At 42.7% G+C, this 17047-nt stretch overlaps 1 protein-coding gene across 1 annotated transcript in view; it reads right to left on the bottom strand.

Annotated features, from left to right (window-relative positions):
- Window positions 1-5234: 5234 nt before the first annotated feature.
- The window catches only part of arhgef33 (Rho guanine nucleotide exchange factor (GEF) 33), a gene marked incomplete at its 5' end in the record, with an annotated part of 34910 nt that continues 23097 nt past the window's right edge, over window positions 5235-17047 (bottom strand). Inside the window, 11 exons of the mRNA XM_079511932.1 lie at window positions 5235-6818; window positions 7413-7549; window positions 8193-8435; window positions 9461-9933; window positions 10244-10431; window positions 10521-10604; window positions 10983-11131; window positions 11290-11382; window positions 11933-12025; window positions 14000-14132; window positions 16377-16503. Coding sequence (XP_079368058.1) covers window positions 6674-6818; window positions 7413-7549; window positions 8193-8435; window positions 9461-9933; window positions 10244-10431; window positions 10521-10604; window positions 10983-11131; window positions 11290-11382; window positions 11933-12025; window positions 14000-14132; window positions 16377-16503 — 1865 coding nt within the window. The 3' untranslated portion in view covers window positions 5235-6673. The remainder of the gene's footprint in view (window positions 6819-7412; window positions 7550-8192; window positions 8436-9460; window positions 9934-10243; window positions 10432-10520; window positions 10605-10982; window positions 11132-11289; window positions 11383-11932; window positions 12026-13999; window positions 14133-16376; window positions 16504-17047) is intronic.

Raw genomic sequence — 17047 nt, 5'->3', positions numbered from 1 at the left:
AGTAGGATTTGGTCTTTGTACTGCCTACACCCTTTGTGTACAAATCAGACAGGTTTTGAATGATGAACGCATTTTCTTTGTCATCCGTAACATGAGAATGTGGCAATAGCGGCTCTAGGGATAGCATAGCAGATCCTGAGGCAAATTCAACAACCAGATAGTGATTAAATTGTGATTCAGTGTCCTTGATTATTTCAGCCCTGTCGATTGCACCATATTGCTTCAGAAAATCCATAACCTCCTCATAATCCTCTGTCTCCACCACTCCATTTACCAACACTGCATTTGGAATTTTGATATTGATACTTTCAAATACCTCCATCTTTAAACCTTAACTTGAGTAAACCTTTAACCTTTATGAAAATCAAAAACCTTCTCCTGGCTGGCTTGCCACAATTATGTAGCATATACTTCGTGAAATAAGAATATGGTTGGGACCAGTACTGCTGTCAGAAGTAGGTGTAGTGGTAGAAGGAATTTGCATTGAAATCATAAAGAACCCAGGAGACTGAAAATTATGCTTAATATGATATTATTATTGAAAAACAAAAGTAAAACAAACAACAACAATCAATCAGATAAACAAAGTAAATTCAGGTCGAGGTCAGAGTCAATTGTTCAGCTTCAATTGTTCAAAGTCAAGGTCAGAGGGGTAATGTGTGAGGCAGTGTTTTGAGTGTATGGAGTAGTTATGGGGGGGGGGGGGGGGAAGTGTGTGTTTGAGTGCGTTTCAGGTTCTTGGACTTAGCTCGCCATTGTATTCGTCTTCATCATCATCATTCATGGTTTCATGGAGTAAGGGGAAAAACCTGGCCTGAATACAAAAAGGCCAAATTAAATATCTTGTAAAAATAATAATCAAAGTAGCATACAAATCAAACATTTACAAATGTCAAATCAAATAGTTCATCAAAAACATGAAATGAAAATAACCAAACAAAACAATTCAAACATTTCAAACAAACAATAAACTCACCAATTCAGTCAATTCAATTCAGTGCAGGTGCATCCAGCTCATCGGTTCACCAGTGTGTATTGAGGTCTAAAACCAATGTTGATCAGTGTTAATATAGAGTTTGGTAATAAAGATTGGTAAATAGTAAAATGTTTGTAGAGGGGATACAGACCTGCCACAGCCAGTGATGTGCACCTCTCTGACTGAGACAAAAGTGCTGTGCTTTATACTAGGGTGTGGTGGTGATTGCTGATTGCTGATTTCAAACTGGTGTGACTGAGTGAGTGAGTGAGTGATCGGTGTGATGAGCTGTGACCTGATGCAGATGGCACCGTGACCATACAAAACAGGGATGCAAATACAGACAATACAGACAATTATAAACCTGGGTTACACACGACATGTGGCTCACATAGACAGCAGCTTATCACAGAGTGCCACCATGCTCTCTGAGAATCTCCTCTGCTTTCCATCTCTTTACAGTTCTCTTCTGGATGTTATTCTCCAAAACATGCTGCAAAGTGAAAGTAGGAGGAACTCAGCTGGATTTGAACTCACAACCTCTGGCTCACATGGACGTAATCTTAACAAGGGTGCCACTGAGCTCTCAGTGATTTGTAGGTTGTAAGTTGTTCTTCTTGGTGTCACTTTTCAAATGGGGCATTGGGATCATGTACAGAGCATTTGAATGGTGCTGTGCATCAAAGGTGTCTTTAGTGCTTTTAAGTGTTATCGTGGATGTTAATCAGATAATACAGAGGAGAAACCATGAAAGGACACAGACAGCCTCCCCATTGGTGGATGTGATCCTGGCAGCCAGCCCAGGTGTGTTCTGGTCCTGTTGATTGAGCTGAGAAGGACCTATAAACCTTCAAGGTTTATAGGTCCTGCTCTGCTCAATCAACAGGACCAGAACACACACTCGTTACTTTTCTTCCAGTTTATTATACTTGTATAGCATGCCGTTTTTCATCATTTTGAGGATTTGAAAAAAAGACGAAAATCACTCCGAGACCATGGACTATAGCCCATGGTCTCGGGGTGATTTTCGTCTTTTTTTCAAATCCTCGTTTTTCATCATTCATAGCCCATGGCCTCGGACGGCATACTATAGCATGCCGTTTTTCATCATTTTTGAGGATATGAAAAAAAGACGAAAATCACTCCGAGACAATGGACTATAGCCCATGGTCTCGGAGTGATTTTCGTATTTGTTTCCCTCCTCTCCTACTCTCCCCCTGACTGGCCTCCCCCTCACCTACTCTCCCCCTGCCTGGCTATCCCCCTCGCCTACTCTCCCCCTGCCTGGCCTCCCCCCTCTCTTGCTCTTCCCATGCCTGGCCCCCCCCTCGCCTAATCTCCCCCTACCTGACCCCCCTCACCTACTCCACTGGTTCCAGACAATTCATGCTGCTTTTTTGTTGGTTTTCTTCTTCTGAAATCGGTCTTGAAAGTAAAGACTTGAGTGGGGTTTGAACTCACCATCCCCGATCATGTGGCAGCGTTCTAACACACCGCGCCACTGGGTCCAGACAATTCACACTGCTTTTTTGTTGGTTTTCTTCTTTTGAAATCGGTCTTGAAAGTAAAGACTTGAGTGGGGTTTGAACTCACCATCTCCCGATCATGTGGCAGCGTTCTAACAAACTGCGCCACTGGTTCCAGACAATTCACATTGCTTTTTTGTTGGTTTTCTTCTTCTGAAATCGGTCTTGAAAGTAAAGACTTGAGTGGGGTTTGAACTCACCATCTCCCGATCATGTGGCAGTGTTCCGCCACTGGTTCCAGACAATTCACATTGCTTTTTTGTTGGTTTTCTTCTTCTGAAATCGGTCTTGAAAATAAAGACTTGAGTGGGGTTTGAACTAACCATCTCCCAATCATGTGGAAGCGTTCTAACACACTGCGCCATTGGGTCCAGACAATTCACACTGCTTTTTTGTTGGTTATCTTCTTCTGAAATCGGTCTTGAAAGTAAAGACTTGAGTGGGGTTTGAACTCACCATCTCCCGATCATGTGGCAGCTTTCTAACACACTGCCCCACTGGGTCCAGACAATTCACACTGCTTTTTTGTTGGTTTTCTTCTTCTGAAATCAGTCTTGAAAGTAAAGACTGGGGTTTGAACTCAACATCTCTCGATCATGTGGCAGCGTTCTAACAAACTGCGCCACTGGTTCTAGACAATTCACACTGCTTTTTTGTTTCTTTTGTTCTGGTACCATATGGTAACCAATCTGGTACCAGACAACTAGGGTTAGGGTTAGGGGCAGAGTGGTGAAAGGTGAAAATCACGGACAAACGAAAGGCTATAGTCCATGGTCTCGGACCGCATGCTATAGTGTGCCTTTTTTTTACGATTTTAGAGGATTTGAAAAAAGGTGAAAATCACGGAAAAGCGACAGGCTTTAGTCCATGGTCTCGGACCGCATGCTATAGTGTGCCTTTTTTCACAATTTCGGAGGATTTGAAAAAAGGTAAAAATCACGGAAAAGCGACAGGCTATAGTCCATGGTCTCGGACCGTATTACGGACAACTCTTGGTCTATGGGCAAACTTGGCCCATAATAGTTGGAAGGACGAAACTGATGTCACTTATGTAAAATTATTTAATAAATAGCTATTTACAGACTTACTCATGACAGAATAAATAGATATATATGTAATGGCTCAGAATGAATGAAATATCTACAAAGGCTCAGAATATTGGGTATCAGAATATTTACAAAGGCTTTGCATATGTACATATAGTTACTTACAAAAGACCAGAGTTCGGACATCTGACCCTAACAAGCATACAGGGACAAAAACTACAACTTACACCTACCAAACAGACGTCCTCTCTCACAGGTACAAACAAAGCAGAACAGAAACACAAACTAATGACAAGTGGCTTAACAGAGCATGGCATCGGCTGCAGGGAGAGCTGCGTTGCTACTCGAAGAGCTGTTGCCACAGACTGTGGTTATAAAGCCCACACTCTAGGAAGACAGCAAAGTCACGTGACCGCCTGGCCAATGGGGAGAGTCGGATGATCAGGCCTACGTCACACCCACAGGACGGTGGCCCACGACGGACATCTTCTGTGGAGGACAATTATTGCCAAACAGTAACATGTCCAAGGAAACTCATAAAAAGCAGCCTACTGATAAATATATATGGATACACTAGCATTAGCTCCATACATATTTATCACTACTAATCAAACATAATACCAAAAAAAGCCAACGGCTGTTAGAGTCCGCATGCTATAGGATGCCATTTTTCACGATTTCGGAGGATTTGAAAAAAAGGTGAAAATCACGGAAAGTGACTATAAGGCTATATAGTAAGGGCATTTTATCAGGTATTTGACCAATTTTCATGGATTCATGATTCTGAATCCATTCCAAGCATTAGTTTTGCACAAAAAACACTCCTTGGGCTAAATTAGGCCATATCCACTTGACCAAATGTGCTGACCTCATCACGTTTGTGTGGCCGTTTTCCTCCCAAGGAGTGTTTTTTGTGCAAAATGCTTGGAATGGATTCAGAATCATGCAAACACCCTAGTTTCATATTTCACATGCTACTTAAAGAATGATGAAATGTGGACTTTTTTGCCTTTATATAAGATGTTATGGGTATGGTCACATATTATGCTAATAACTCAATTTCCCACGGGAGTTGAATTTAAAACTTTTAGTACATGTTGTTAGACACCTTTAGAAACACATTGGTGAAGAAATTTCTTGGTAACGATTTAGTTCCCAGATTTTCATAGATTTCTCTTACTAATAGGCTATATATAAGCTCTGGCCTGGCCTCGGACTGCATACTATAGCATGCCGTTTTTTGAAAAGGATTTGAAAAAAGACGGAAATCACTCCGAGACCATGGGCTATATCCCATGGTCATTATAACTTCTAACTTAGTTATAACTTCAGCATGCTATATATATAGCGCGCGCACGCTATATATAGCATGCCGTTTTTTGAAAAGGATTTGAAAAAAGACGAAAATCACTCCGAGACCATGGGCTATAGCCCATGGCTATAGCATGGGGGGGGGCACACGCACACACACACACACACACACACACACACACACACACACACACACACACACACACACACACACACACACACACACACACACACACACACACACACACACACACCAAAGTTGAAAGAATCAATCCAAGGAGTATATCTTTAAAACGTAACTTTTATTGAGCAATGTAAATAAAGCAAGGTTTTCCTGCAATCATCTTGACTCTCACAATATATTCTATACAAAACTTAAAGGGATATTTCACTTTCAAAAACATCTTTTAGTAATGTTATCATCTACTCAGGCTTTGAACACCACAGACCAGTTTTGATGTTGCTTGATTCTGTATGTAGATATTTGATATTCATTTTAGCTGCCCCGCCCCCTTCCTATACAAACCCAACGTTTCTGGGGACTGATACTGTCCTTCCAATACGTGAGGGGGCCGTGGTTTTTCATTTACTGTTCATTTATTTTGAATAATTCCTTTTGATGTTTTAGTCTCTTCCGGCCTCCTTCTGGAGGTTCTTTTCCAAAATATCTATCATGGTTAAAATGGATTTTGAAGTTATAATGGGTTTGTATAGGAAGGGGGCGGGGCAGCTAAAATGAATATTAAATATCTAAATACTGAAGTAACTTAAAAACCATCTGAGGTGTTCACATAAGACTGAGTAGACGATAAAATGACCAAAAGTCTTTTTGAAAGTGAAATATCCCTTTAACTCTGTTGATTGAAGTATTTTGTCCAAACCCAAATACATGTTCCTTTAATTTGTTAAGAGGGAGTACATAACCACATGCAAGTCTTAATCTACAGCCATTTCATATTTGCATAATGTACAGTATATTTTGTCATACTAATTACGTAAGAAATCAAAAGTGATAATGTACGGTATACATATGTAAACGTATGGACTGACTGTGTGTGTGTGTGTGTGTGTGTGTGTGTGTGTGTGTGTGTGTGTGTGTGTGTGTGTGTGTGTGTGTGTGTGTGTGTGTGTGTGTGTGTGTGTGTGTGTGTGTGTGTGCATGCGTGCATGCGTGCGTGCGTGCGCGCTGCAGAAAATCCCAAACTATTTGGCTGATCAGCATCATATTGCTTATGCACAGTACGCTGACAAGAACCAAATTTCTTCAATATTTTTCAAATCTGTCAATAACAGCTAACCCATTTGTTTAATGAATTTATAATCAGAGAGCAATAGACATGTTGGACAGTCCAAGGCGACGTTAGATTAACACCAAAATATACTTTTATAAACTTCTTATGAATAGCTCTGTGTACATAATATGCATCTGTCATGTGGTGTCTGCATGTTATGAGTGTATGACTTTAGTAATTATCTAAATTCCCATCTCTGTATCCGTCTGTGTGCATGGGTGTGTGTCTGTGTGCATGGGTGTGTGTCTGTGTGCATGGGTGTGTGTCTGTGTGCATGGGTGTGTGTCTGTGTGCATGGGTGTGTGTGTGTGTCTGTGTGCATGGGGGTGTGTCTGTGTGCATGGGGGTGTGTGTCTGTGTGCATGGGTGTGTGTCTGTGTGCATGGGGGTGTGTCTGTGTGCATGGGTGTGTGTCTGTGTGCATGGGGGTGCATGTCTGTGTGCATGGGTGTGTACACTGTGTGCACATCATCTGTACATTATACATATCTGTCTGTTGGCATCCTAGTGCTAGCGGTGGGTTTAAACAGCAGTCCCACGGTCTATCTCCAGCTGATCCAGTCTGGGGGTCTTATTCCCTTGACTCTCCTGGTCACTGCTATTGTTGTTGTGGCTCTCCAAGTTCTTCTCACCACCCGTCCTTTCATCTTTCTTCTCTTCACCACTCCTAGAGGACACCCAGACACGCATTGCAAAGAGACACAGATATTTTGGCTGTAATAAAAAACATATTGTTCTGTACGCTGGCTGGCCTGTGGGTCTATATCCGTCCCTCCCTCCTTCCACGTGCATCCACACAGTTTGTCTGATGTGGGTTTCAGTGGTCGCCATTCTGACTCCACAATGGTGTGTGTGTGTGTGTGTGTGTGTGTGTGTGTGTGTGTGTGTGTGTGTGTGTGTGTGTGTGTGTGTGTGTGTGTGTGTGTGTGTGTGTGTGTGTGTGTGTGTGTGTGTGTGTGTGTGTGTGTGTGTGTGTGTGTGTGTGTGTGCGCACTCAAAAAAACGATAATCACTTAAAAATTAGATTTTTAAACATTTTAAATGTTTTGTTTTCACCTGGTGTTTTCATCAGGATGGGGTCAAATATTTGAGCATTTAGCACACCTAGTGACTTGATAAACATCTATGTAAGCCATCAAAACAATTTATTTGAACTGTGGTGAAAACCAGGACAATTTGGTAGACAATGTTGAAAACGGTGACATTTTATTGTAATTTGACACCCAGTTTGAAACCCTGACGTCTGTAATAATGTACTTACTTCTTCTTGAAGAGTTTCTTGAAGGAATTCCTGAAGCCTCCTTTCTCCTTGCGGCTCCTCTCGCTGAGGGGGGTGTGGTGATTCTCTTCTGTCCCAGCCCTCCACCTTGGCTCCTCCACCCACTGGTTTGTAGAGTCCTGCAGGTGGTTCAATGCAAACGAACACTTATTGTAGAACAATGGTGACCGCTTCTGACCGAAGCTGTCATTGACATTAAAAAAAAAAAATGTTTCATGTCATGTGAAAGCAGGGAATTCAAATTGACATTGGTTGTTCAGTTTGACCCACCAGTTTTGGTGATAGGGCTTATAGAGTAATGTCTTGCAGAAAACAGCGAGTTGAGAAAACAGGCTTGAAAGGTTCACTTCTATGGCCTCTAACTTTATAGCGCATAAATCCTTCTTCCCCATTGGAACAACATGGACAACTTGTTTTTACTTGTGCTGTCAGCACGACTATTAAACATACAATTTGATTAAGGGAATGCAATCTAGCTAGCTAAAGCTAATGGCTGATGCCTGATTCCTATGGGCTTTTTCAACCCAAAGGTTTATTATAGTCATCTGACAACATAAAGATGTCAATGACAACACTTGTACCTTATTATACGCTGCACAAAGTTTGTCTGGGACTCAAAATGACTCCCACGCCCACCCATAGCCTCTTCAACCCAGTCGTTCATTCAGTGACCCAGTCATTCGGCCTCTTCAATCATCCACTTAACCAATTAAATCGTTCTATTGTTTTCCACTTCAATGTTCATCAATTTATCAAGCCCACCTTTCCAAGTGGAATTTGTAGCTCATCACTTTGTTTCTCCATATCCACTCTGTGGTGGCTTTTGCCCAGGCTGCTCGCGCCCCTGCGGGTCGGGGTGGGACACCCCTTGCTGCCCTTGCTCCCCTTGCTGCCCTGGCGTTCCAGCTTGGCATGGCTGCTGTGGCTCGCCCCGAGGTGGTGGTCCGAAAAATGTCCGCTGTCCAAACTGTTGACCGTGCTCTCCAGCTGCAAACCGTTCAGTGACTGGTGAAGAGAGGACAAAGATGATCATCTCATCTTCCTCTATGTCATTCAACGTTCCCTCAAGCCACACATTTCTACTTTTATATCCATTTCCCCCAATTTCCCAGGTGCTGGAGCCAAAAGGAGACCAAATTAACAATAAAAGGCGGAAGACAACATTTGTACACTCTCAGAGTTATAAAAGGCACACTCCACACACTCAAAGCTGTGCAACAATTGTATATTTAAATTATTATTATTTCTAATTTGGCTTGCAGAATGTCTATGACCGAAAGCTGGTGCATTTGCACACTTTCAGACTTAAATAAACACAGAGGATTTTACTGTGTAATAAAGTCAGCTCATCTCCTTTAGAGAATATTACTGGATGGCACTGGAACAAACAGTCCTCAGTGTTCAACAGATAATAGCTGCCGTGTATCCTTGTCATAACAGTTAAAAATCTATCACTTCAAAGTGGATATAGGGACGGGTGAGGATCATCGGACGGATAAAGAACCCGTCCTTGTGGCAAAGCCTTTGCCCACTTTGAAGTGTCTGTTGTTGTCCAGACTCCAGAGTCATACACAGTAAAGTCATCAGTGTTCATTAATCATTAATAATCATTAATAACTGTAATGAAAGAGTAGCATGTAAAAAAATGTAAATGTAAACTGCACTCTCACTATGGTGTTCTGACTATGGTATTGACAAAATGGTGCTGACTATGGTTACATGACGGTTACTGACCATTGTTCTGACTATGGTGCTTACAAAGTCTCATTTGGGGCTATTTTCATTCAATAGCGCATTTAATTCATAAACTGGTCTCTCCCGATTTCAATATGATTATCGAATTAACGCCAGAGCCTCCCACAATGACAAAAGTACTCCGTAAAATCATCAGTGTCAATTTAACTCTGAATGTGTAAAATCCATTTGGTTAAATTTTTACAGAGCTAGGATTTGACTGAATGAAAATCAGTATTCCCCCTGTCTAAATCTGGTAAAATAAATAAATAAAGATCCTAGAAGTTTGTGCTCACCTTGCTCTTGCGCTGACTGGCCTGGAGAGGGCGGTGTTGGCGGTGACGCATCATCACTGCCTCATCCGGCGACACGCACCCTCGGTTCGGTGGCTTGTTATTATACCCGCTCCCCTGGCTCCCTCCACTGCTGTAGGCCTCGCCCCGAGCAGACGGCACGTTGGCCGCCACCGCAGTGTGCTGCGACGTCGAGGAGCTTTTGGGACACCTGACGAAGGCAATGTCGATTGAGGAGTCCGAGGAGGCCGAGGAGCAGTGGTCAAACAGCGAGGCGTTGTGGAGCGAGTCTCCGTCCTCCTCATACAGGCCCTCCATGGCCGGAGCCTCCCTGGGGATGAGGAACTCTCCGAGGGCGTTGGCCAGTGCCGTGCTCACCGGGCTATGGTGATGGAGCTCCAGAGGTCTGCTGGACAGGTGACGCTGGCAGGACAGAGAACCCTCAGAGCCCTCACTCTCTGGGATACAGCGCAGACCTAGCAGACACAAGTGAACCCACTGATTGGTTGAGTGATGCGTTCAAGTTACTTCTTCTTATGACAAATACCAAAAATAGCAGATCTACAAGCTAGATGTCAAATTTTACAAATTTGCCCAAAATACGCATTCAACGGTTAATGTGGTTATTTCTTTATGAAACTGTTAAATTGTGATAATTCCACACAAAAATAGAATAGAAACAGAAGCCAATCAAAACCTGGGTATTTGATTGATTGAATGAATGATTAGTTGCTAGGTGGATAAGTAGACACATAGGTAGATTAATAGATAAATAAGACCCCAAACCTGCTGCCTTGTGGTTCCGGGGGTCTGGGTCGGGGCTGAAGAAGGGGTGCAGGGGAGAGGTGCGTTCTGGGTCATAGTGCTGGGGTTCTGCCTCCATGTCTCGACCCCTCTCCCAGTCCTGGTAACACCGAGACTGGATCTGCTCCAAGAGACGCTGCTTGCTGCGTTTCACCTGGTTAGCATGTTCTCTGAGAGACAGGAACAACCACAGCTTAATTTACAGTACCAAGGGTATGTCTGGACATACTTCAGACTGTATGTACAGTGAATAACTCACAGTATAGCATTGCTAGAGGTGTATGGCGAGTCACTGCTTTGCATTCCACACTCCACTGTCTTCAGTAGCTGCTTCATGTTAGACCTGGAATGAACACGGAACAGACAGCGGGCTGGCTTTAGGCGACCAGACGTCAACACACTCTCGTGATATCTAGCTAAACTGAATAGACCAATTGTGTAAAAACAATTATACTAGTGAGTCTATCTTGGTATATTAAGGAACTTAAGGATTTGGTTATGTTCCAAACCCTTCTGTTGAGAAAATAGAGGTCAAACTTGAGACAGAAACAACTACCATCAAGAACCTCACTGAGTCTTTGTGGTTGCTTGCGCGCGCGCGTGCGTGCGTGCGTGCGTGCGTGCGTGCGTGCGTGCGTGCGTGCGTGCGTGCGTGCGTGCGTGCGTGCGTGCGTGTGTGTGTGTGTGTGTGTGTGTGTGGCTGTGCGCACGTGAGACTGACCGCTTCATCTCCTTGCGATTGTGAAGCAGTAGTTCCTGGTTGTGTTGGAGCAGGTGATGGTACTGGGCAGTGAAGGACCTGAACTGCTGGACACACACCAGCAGCAGGTAGTAGTCTGGATGCTCTGCATCTGTCTGCCTCAACAGGCCCTGTAGAACACACACACACACACGTGCGTGTACAATTGAGTTTTAAAGAACTGCATAAACATAACCCTAGCATCTGTGAAAACGTTTGTGTGTGTGCGTGTGTGTGTGTGTGTGTGTGTGTGTGTGTGTGTGTGTGTGTGTGTGTGTGTGTGTCAGACCTGTAACAGCAATAGATATTCTGGGATTCTCTGAACAGGCTGCAGCAGCAGATTGTGGAGGGACGGCCTGGAACCGTCACCCATGATCTCACCCTGATGGAAGCACCACACAGCCAATCAGAGCACAGAACACAGTCAGTCAGTCACAGTGGGAGGGCAAAATAGGTGATAGAACGTTTAGTTAATCACTATGGGAGAGCAAAACGATTTCAGCCAATCAGGATGTAATGGGAGATTACAACTATTTCCAAATTCAGTAGAATAATAACAATTCCATGAATGGAAATCATGTGCCAGATTTTATTATTATAACCAAAAACGTTTCAGCTCAGTTTTAAGTCAATGAGTGAAGAGTACCTCTGCATATATTTAGAACCAACCAACCAGTGTCGCTATTTCATGTCTCAATTGGCAATTCTAATGATAATAATCAATATAAAAAATGTGTAAAACATACAAGACATTGAAAAATCAATGTCATTGTTTTTTTTGTTTTTTTTTATAAAATCTTGACATTTTCATTGTGATATATAGATAAAATGAACTTTTAAGTCCTGATTGATTTTGATCATTAAAATGTAAATAAACCACTTAACACGGCAGCCGTGTTAAGCTCAAATGAAAACGTGTTTAGTGTTTTTACCTCGAAAAGGGCAGCCATTTTCATAGTGCTGACCACTGACAGACAGTCTGGAAGTTCCTTCAGGTAGGACACATAGAGGTCTAGAAAATCACTCTACAGACAGACAGACAGACAGACAGACAGACAGACATACAGACAGACAGACAGACAGACAGACAGACAGACAGACAGACAGACAGACAGACAGACAGACAGACAATTTAGGCATTTAGCAGACGCTCTTAATCCACAGACGCACAGTAATCAAGAACAAAAAACATGGTAATACATCAAATACATAAAAAAATAGTATCATACGTAAGCTAAGAACCTAACAGTGGGATATCTATCTAATGAAACTATAAGTGTATACACCATAAAGTGCTATTTAAGTTAAATAAGTTGAGCCTATGCCTGTAGGAGGTCGAGGCTAGGTCAAGTACTACGGCAAGTGCTATGGGCTAAGATGGAGTCTGAAGAGGTGGGTTTTCAGACTGCGGCGGAAGATTGGGAGTGAGTCCACAGTTCTGATTGCAATGGGAAGTGCACTCCATAGTTTTGGAGCCAGAAGCGAGAAGAGTTTGGGACGTGTGGCGCGTTTTTTGCGAAGGTACTTCCAGCTTCCCTGCGTCGGCTGATCTGAGCGCACTGGAGGGTGGGTATGGTACTAGGGTGCGATCAGACTTGCAAGATATGGGGGTGCCATACCTTTGGTTGCTTTGAAAGCCAGCTTCAGAGGTTTGTACTCTGTGCGGGCACCGGGCAGCGACCGGGAGCCAATGGAGGGAAGAAGGGGGGTGACATGTGAGCATTTTGGCTGGTTGAAAACCAGACGAGCTGCGGCATTTTGGATCAGACAGGATCAGACAGACAGACAGTGAGGTTCCTAACATATTAGAGTGCATGAAGGATAAAGTTAATTCCAACGCTGTCACTCATCCAACATATCTCATCCCTCATGTAACCACGGGCAACGCTGGTTCTGCAACATTGCGTGACAACAGTCCCGTGTTAGCTCATTTCCCTCCACTCACTCACAGCCACTTGGCAACACATTGACCCCTAATAGAATAGAGCTCTAACAGCTCTGGGGTCAGTTGGGGTTAACACGCAGCAGGTCTGTCCTACTGCCACGATACCCCCCCCCCCATTCGCCGCATTCCCTGTGAATAACGGCTTGTATATAACCGTAGTGTGACCAGCAGGGCCCCATTAGAGCACTGATATTATCTACTGCTACACAGTAAAGTCCTCTGTGTTAAATTAGGCCTGTGTTGTGGTGCGAATACCATAGACTTGGACAACTTCTTTAACTTGCAATTCTATAGAGCGTCACAGTCCGGCTCCCGACGAGCGGCCCAGAAGAGAATTCCCCAGTCATTTGTCCTATAGAAGTTTCAGAAAGTATTTATTTAAAGACTGTTAAGTCTCGGACAAAGCCAACTCGGCTGGTGACAACTCATGACAATAAATAAATAAAATTGGGCAAAACAAATAATTAGAAAGAAGAAAAAGGGACAGGGGAAAACACTTTTTTTGTTGTTTTTCTTCTTTCTAATTATTTGTTCGGCCCAAAAAATTGTGTTTATTGTCATGATTTGTCACCATCCGAGTTGGCTTTGTCCGAGGCTTAACGGTCTTTAAATAAATACTTTCTGAAACGTCTATGGCAAAAATTAAACTTTATTATTATTTTCACAACTATCTCTGTATATGGCTCCTGAGTCAGGGGTGTCTGAGCCTGCGGTTCTTCTCGTACTAAGCAGGATTACTACCACATTCTGTGTGTGTTCAGCCTAAATGGCCATCTCTGGTGTTACATCAAAATTGACATGGTATTTGGTTTGAGGTTGAGTTTACGTAAAAAAAATATTTTTAAAGCTTGTAGATCGGCTATTTAGACTAGTTTTAGTCCCAGGAAGACATCACATTTCTCATTTGAGTCTCAAGCTAAAAGGTACCACTGGTGTAGACTACCACATACCGTATCTCGTCCTATACGTGATATGGCTGCTTATTTTCACCTGACAGTAAGGACTTTCACCTCCTTTCTACAGCAAGTGCCCTCTGTGTTTGTGGGGGCTATACCTCTTTACTGGTCAACCTCATGAATACATCTCCCATGATGCCTTGCCACTGGCATTTGAGGACACGTTCCTGGAGTGTGTGGAGGAGCTCCAGATGCTGTTGAATGAGAAACCGCAGAGAGCTGGGAAACGGACTGAGAGAGAGAGAGAGAGAGAGAGAGAGAGAGAGAGAGAGAGAGAGAGAGAGAGAGACAGGGAGAGAAAAATAAATAAATGAAGTAAGTGATAAAGAGGTAGAGGGAGACATGGAGAGAGGAGATATGGGAGGTGTAGAGGAACAGGGAAATAGGGGATAGTTATGCTGCATATACACAGTAGCAATACAACATGAAGAGTCAAACCTGGGTCAAGTGGATTTAAACTGCAGGAAATACCAGATAGATGGGGTTTAATGAACAAGGACAGGTGAGAGAAATGCAATGTATTAACTGGATCTCACTGCAATGTATTAAGCACTTAAACCGTCTAACTTAGTTGACTTGGGTTCGGCTCTGTAAATGTTCTGCCCTTATTTCTCCTCTATACCAAATCTCTTCAAAAATAGCTTATTTACAAGTTCACAATGCGCCGTGTTTGTGAGCTTGGAGATCGATATTTTATTTTTTATTCAATGTTGGCCCTGATATGAATAGCTAATCCCACCCACCCGGTTCCCGAGGCACTGCACATCACCACAAATATTAGCGTTAGTTTGCCAATGCCGTTTGACCCAGTTAACTCCAGCGAGTGTTAAGGCTATATAAACTGTGCTTCTCTTCATTGAGAGCATGTGCATTGCAGCTTACTGGTGATTAAATTAGTATGTGGCTGTGAGGGATCTTTTTCAATAGTCCGCTACCAGTGTCAATGGCGTTTTTTAAGGCAGCATAACTTAATTAATTCATATCCTGTCCTCTTCAGTGTACACGCTCTCAAATTAGATTAGTCTTCCCACTGTGTGTGCATGCATGTGTGCATGCGCATGCATGCGTACGATTGTACATAATGTGTCTTGAATATAAAAGGTAGGGTAAGTGATTTTCTTAGGTTAAAATAAGGGTTAAAAAGCTCTATATTGTGATAGTACTCTTTGCTGTAGACTAGAGTGTTTGTTCAGTAACAGGAGTGACTTCACACCTGTGTGAAGTGAGGGGCGCTCTTATCATCATACATCGACTCATTCTGACCAATCACAATTTGCGTTCTCACTTTTCTCTGGAATGTTTGTGCTTGCACAAACACTCAAACTGGCCATTCATTGACAATTCAATGTTTGTGTTAGGACAATGATTGTGTTGTTTACACAAACACTCAAAGCTGGACATCGGAGGGACATAGGAGCTGGACATAGCAGGACATTTTCAGGTTGGGATACCAATTTTATAGAGAACTCAGTCAGGATACAGATTAAACAAGTGGAATTGTATGTGATGACACAAAGAAATGAGCAGACAAAATTGGAACTGGAATACTACAAAAATTAAGGTGATAAATGGCTACTTTCTCCTGATTGGCTGAAATGTTGTCACCTATCTGAACATGTATTTTCTGTTTATTAATGAGCTGGAGAGACAGGGAGACCCCTGTTATTTAACAAACACTCTATAGCAATGATTACTATCAGAATAGTGATTTTACCTAACAAAAAATGTTTTGTTTTAACCAAAACATATACCTTTACCCCACCTTTAGGTTACAGTTGTAGGTTCCAGAGTAAAGGTCAAGTCAGAGACATTTACATCCAACGGATTTAGGACAATTTCTTGCAAAAAATGATGGTTGTAGGCCTATTAGTTGCATTTGGTGAAAAGGGCTAGACTCCACGGAAGCTTCCCAATGAATCAGAGCAGCATTCAAGAGACGGGAACGTAACAAACAAACAAAATAAATAAACATGAACCGTAATAATTGTGATTGGTGAATGAGAGATCAGCTGATGAGCTGTCAAAACAGGTCAGCTGAGCCGATCAGCTGAGGCAAAAGCAACTTCCGTGGTCTGCCATTTGTGGGATGAAGATTCTTTATTTGTCTCTGTATCCGGCTGATTCTATCCGTCTGTGTCTACAGGTTCTTTGTTCCCCGTGTCTCATGCCTCTCTCCACATCCTGCTGTTTAGTATGTTTTTTTAACTGTTAGTATATTTGATTGCAACTATATATTTTAAGGACTCTTTCACTCTCTACAATACATTATCTATAATGGCCAGGAACAGATGTTCATGAATCATGAGTATAGTTTCGGATGCCAATTGTTTATTTAGCCTCCCTGACCAATGTTGATAACACCTTTTGCAAACTCATGCAGGCCTGTAGTAAATAAACCAAACAAACAATGAGTTCGGACTCATTTGCTATCAGAACCTGACCACTAATGTTACATAGTAGGTTAGTAACACTTACCGCTTGTCCTTGGGGGCGAGGCCCTCTGATCCATTGAATGAGATGTTGGCCTTCAGCAGCAGGGACAGGTATGAGACGTACACTCTCTCTGACTCCAGCAGCTCCAAGGCTGCTGACTGCCTCTTAGCTGCAACGTACACACACACACACACAATAGTGGTGTTCAGTACACTCTCTCTGACTCCAGCAGCTCCAAGGCTGCTGACTGCCTCTTAGCTGCAACGTGCAAAACCACACACACACACACACACACACACACACACACACACACACACACACACACACACACACACACACACACACACACACACACACACACACACACACACACACACACACACACACACACACACACACACTCCATTTGTATACTCTCCATCTGAGTTCAATGAACACTTTAGTAAATCAATTAGTCTGATCAACTGTATATAAGCGGTATTGATAGTACTGCATGCAGGTGACATACTGTATATAAGCAGTATCGATCGGTATTGATAGTATAGTGACATACTGTATATAAGCAGTATCGATCGGTATTGATAGTATAGTGACATACTGTATATAAGCAGTATCGATCGGTATTGATAGTATATTGACATACTGTATATAAGCGGTATCGATCGGTATTGATAGTATAGTGACATACTGTATATAAGCAGTATCGATCGGTA

The sequence above is a fragment of the Electrona antarctica genome (genome assembly GCF_951216825.1).
Source record: "Electrona antarctica genome assembly, chromosome: 10".
Classification (NCBI taxonomy): Eukaryota; Metazoa; Chordata; class Actinopteri; order Myctophiformes; family Myctophidae; genus Electrona; species Electrona antarctica.
Note: the sequence above shows the minus strand (reverse complement) of the source record. Positions and strands in the feature narration are given on the sequence as shown.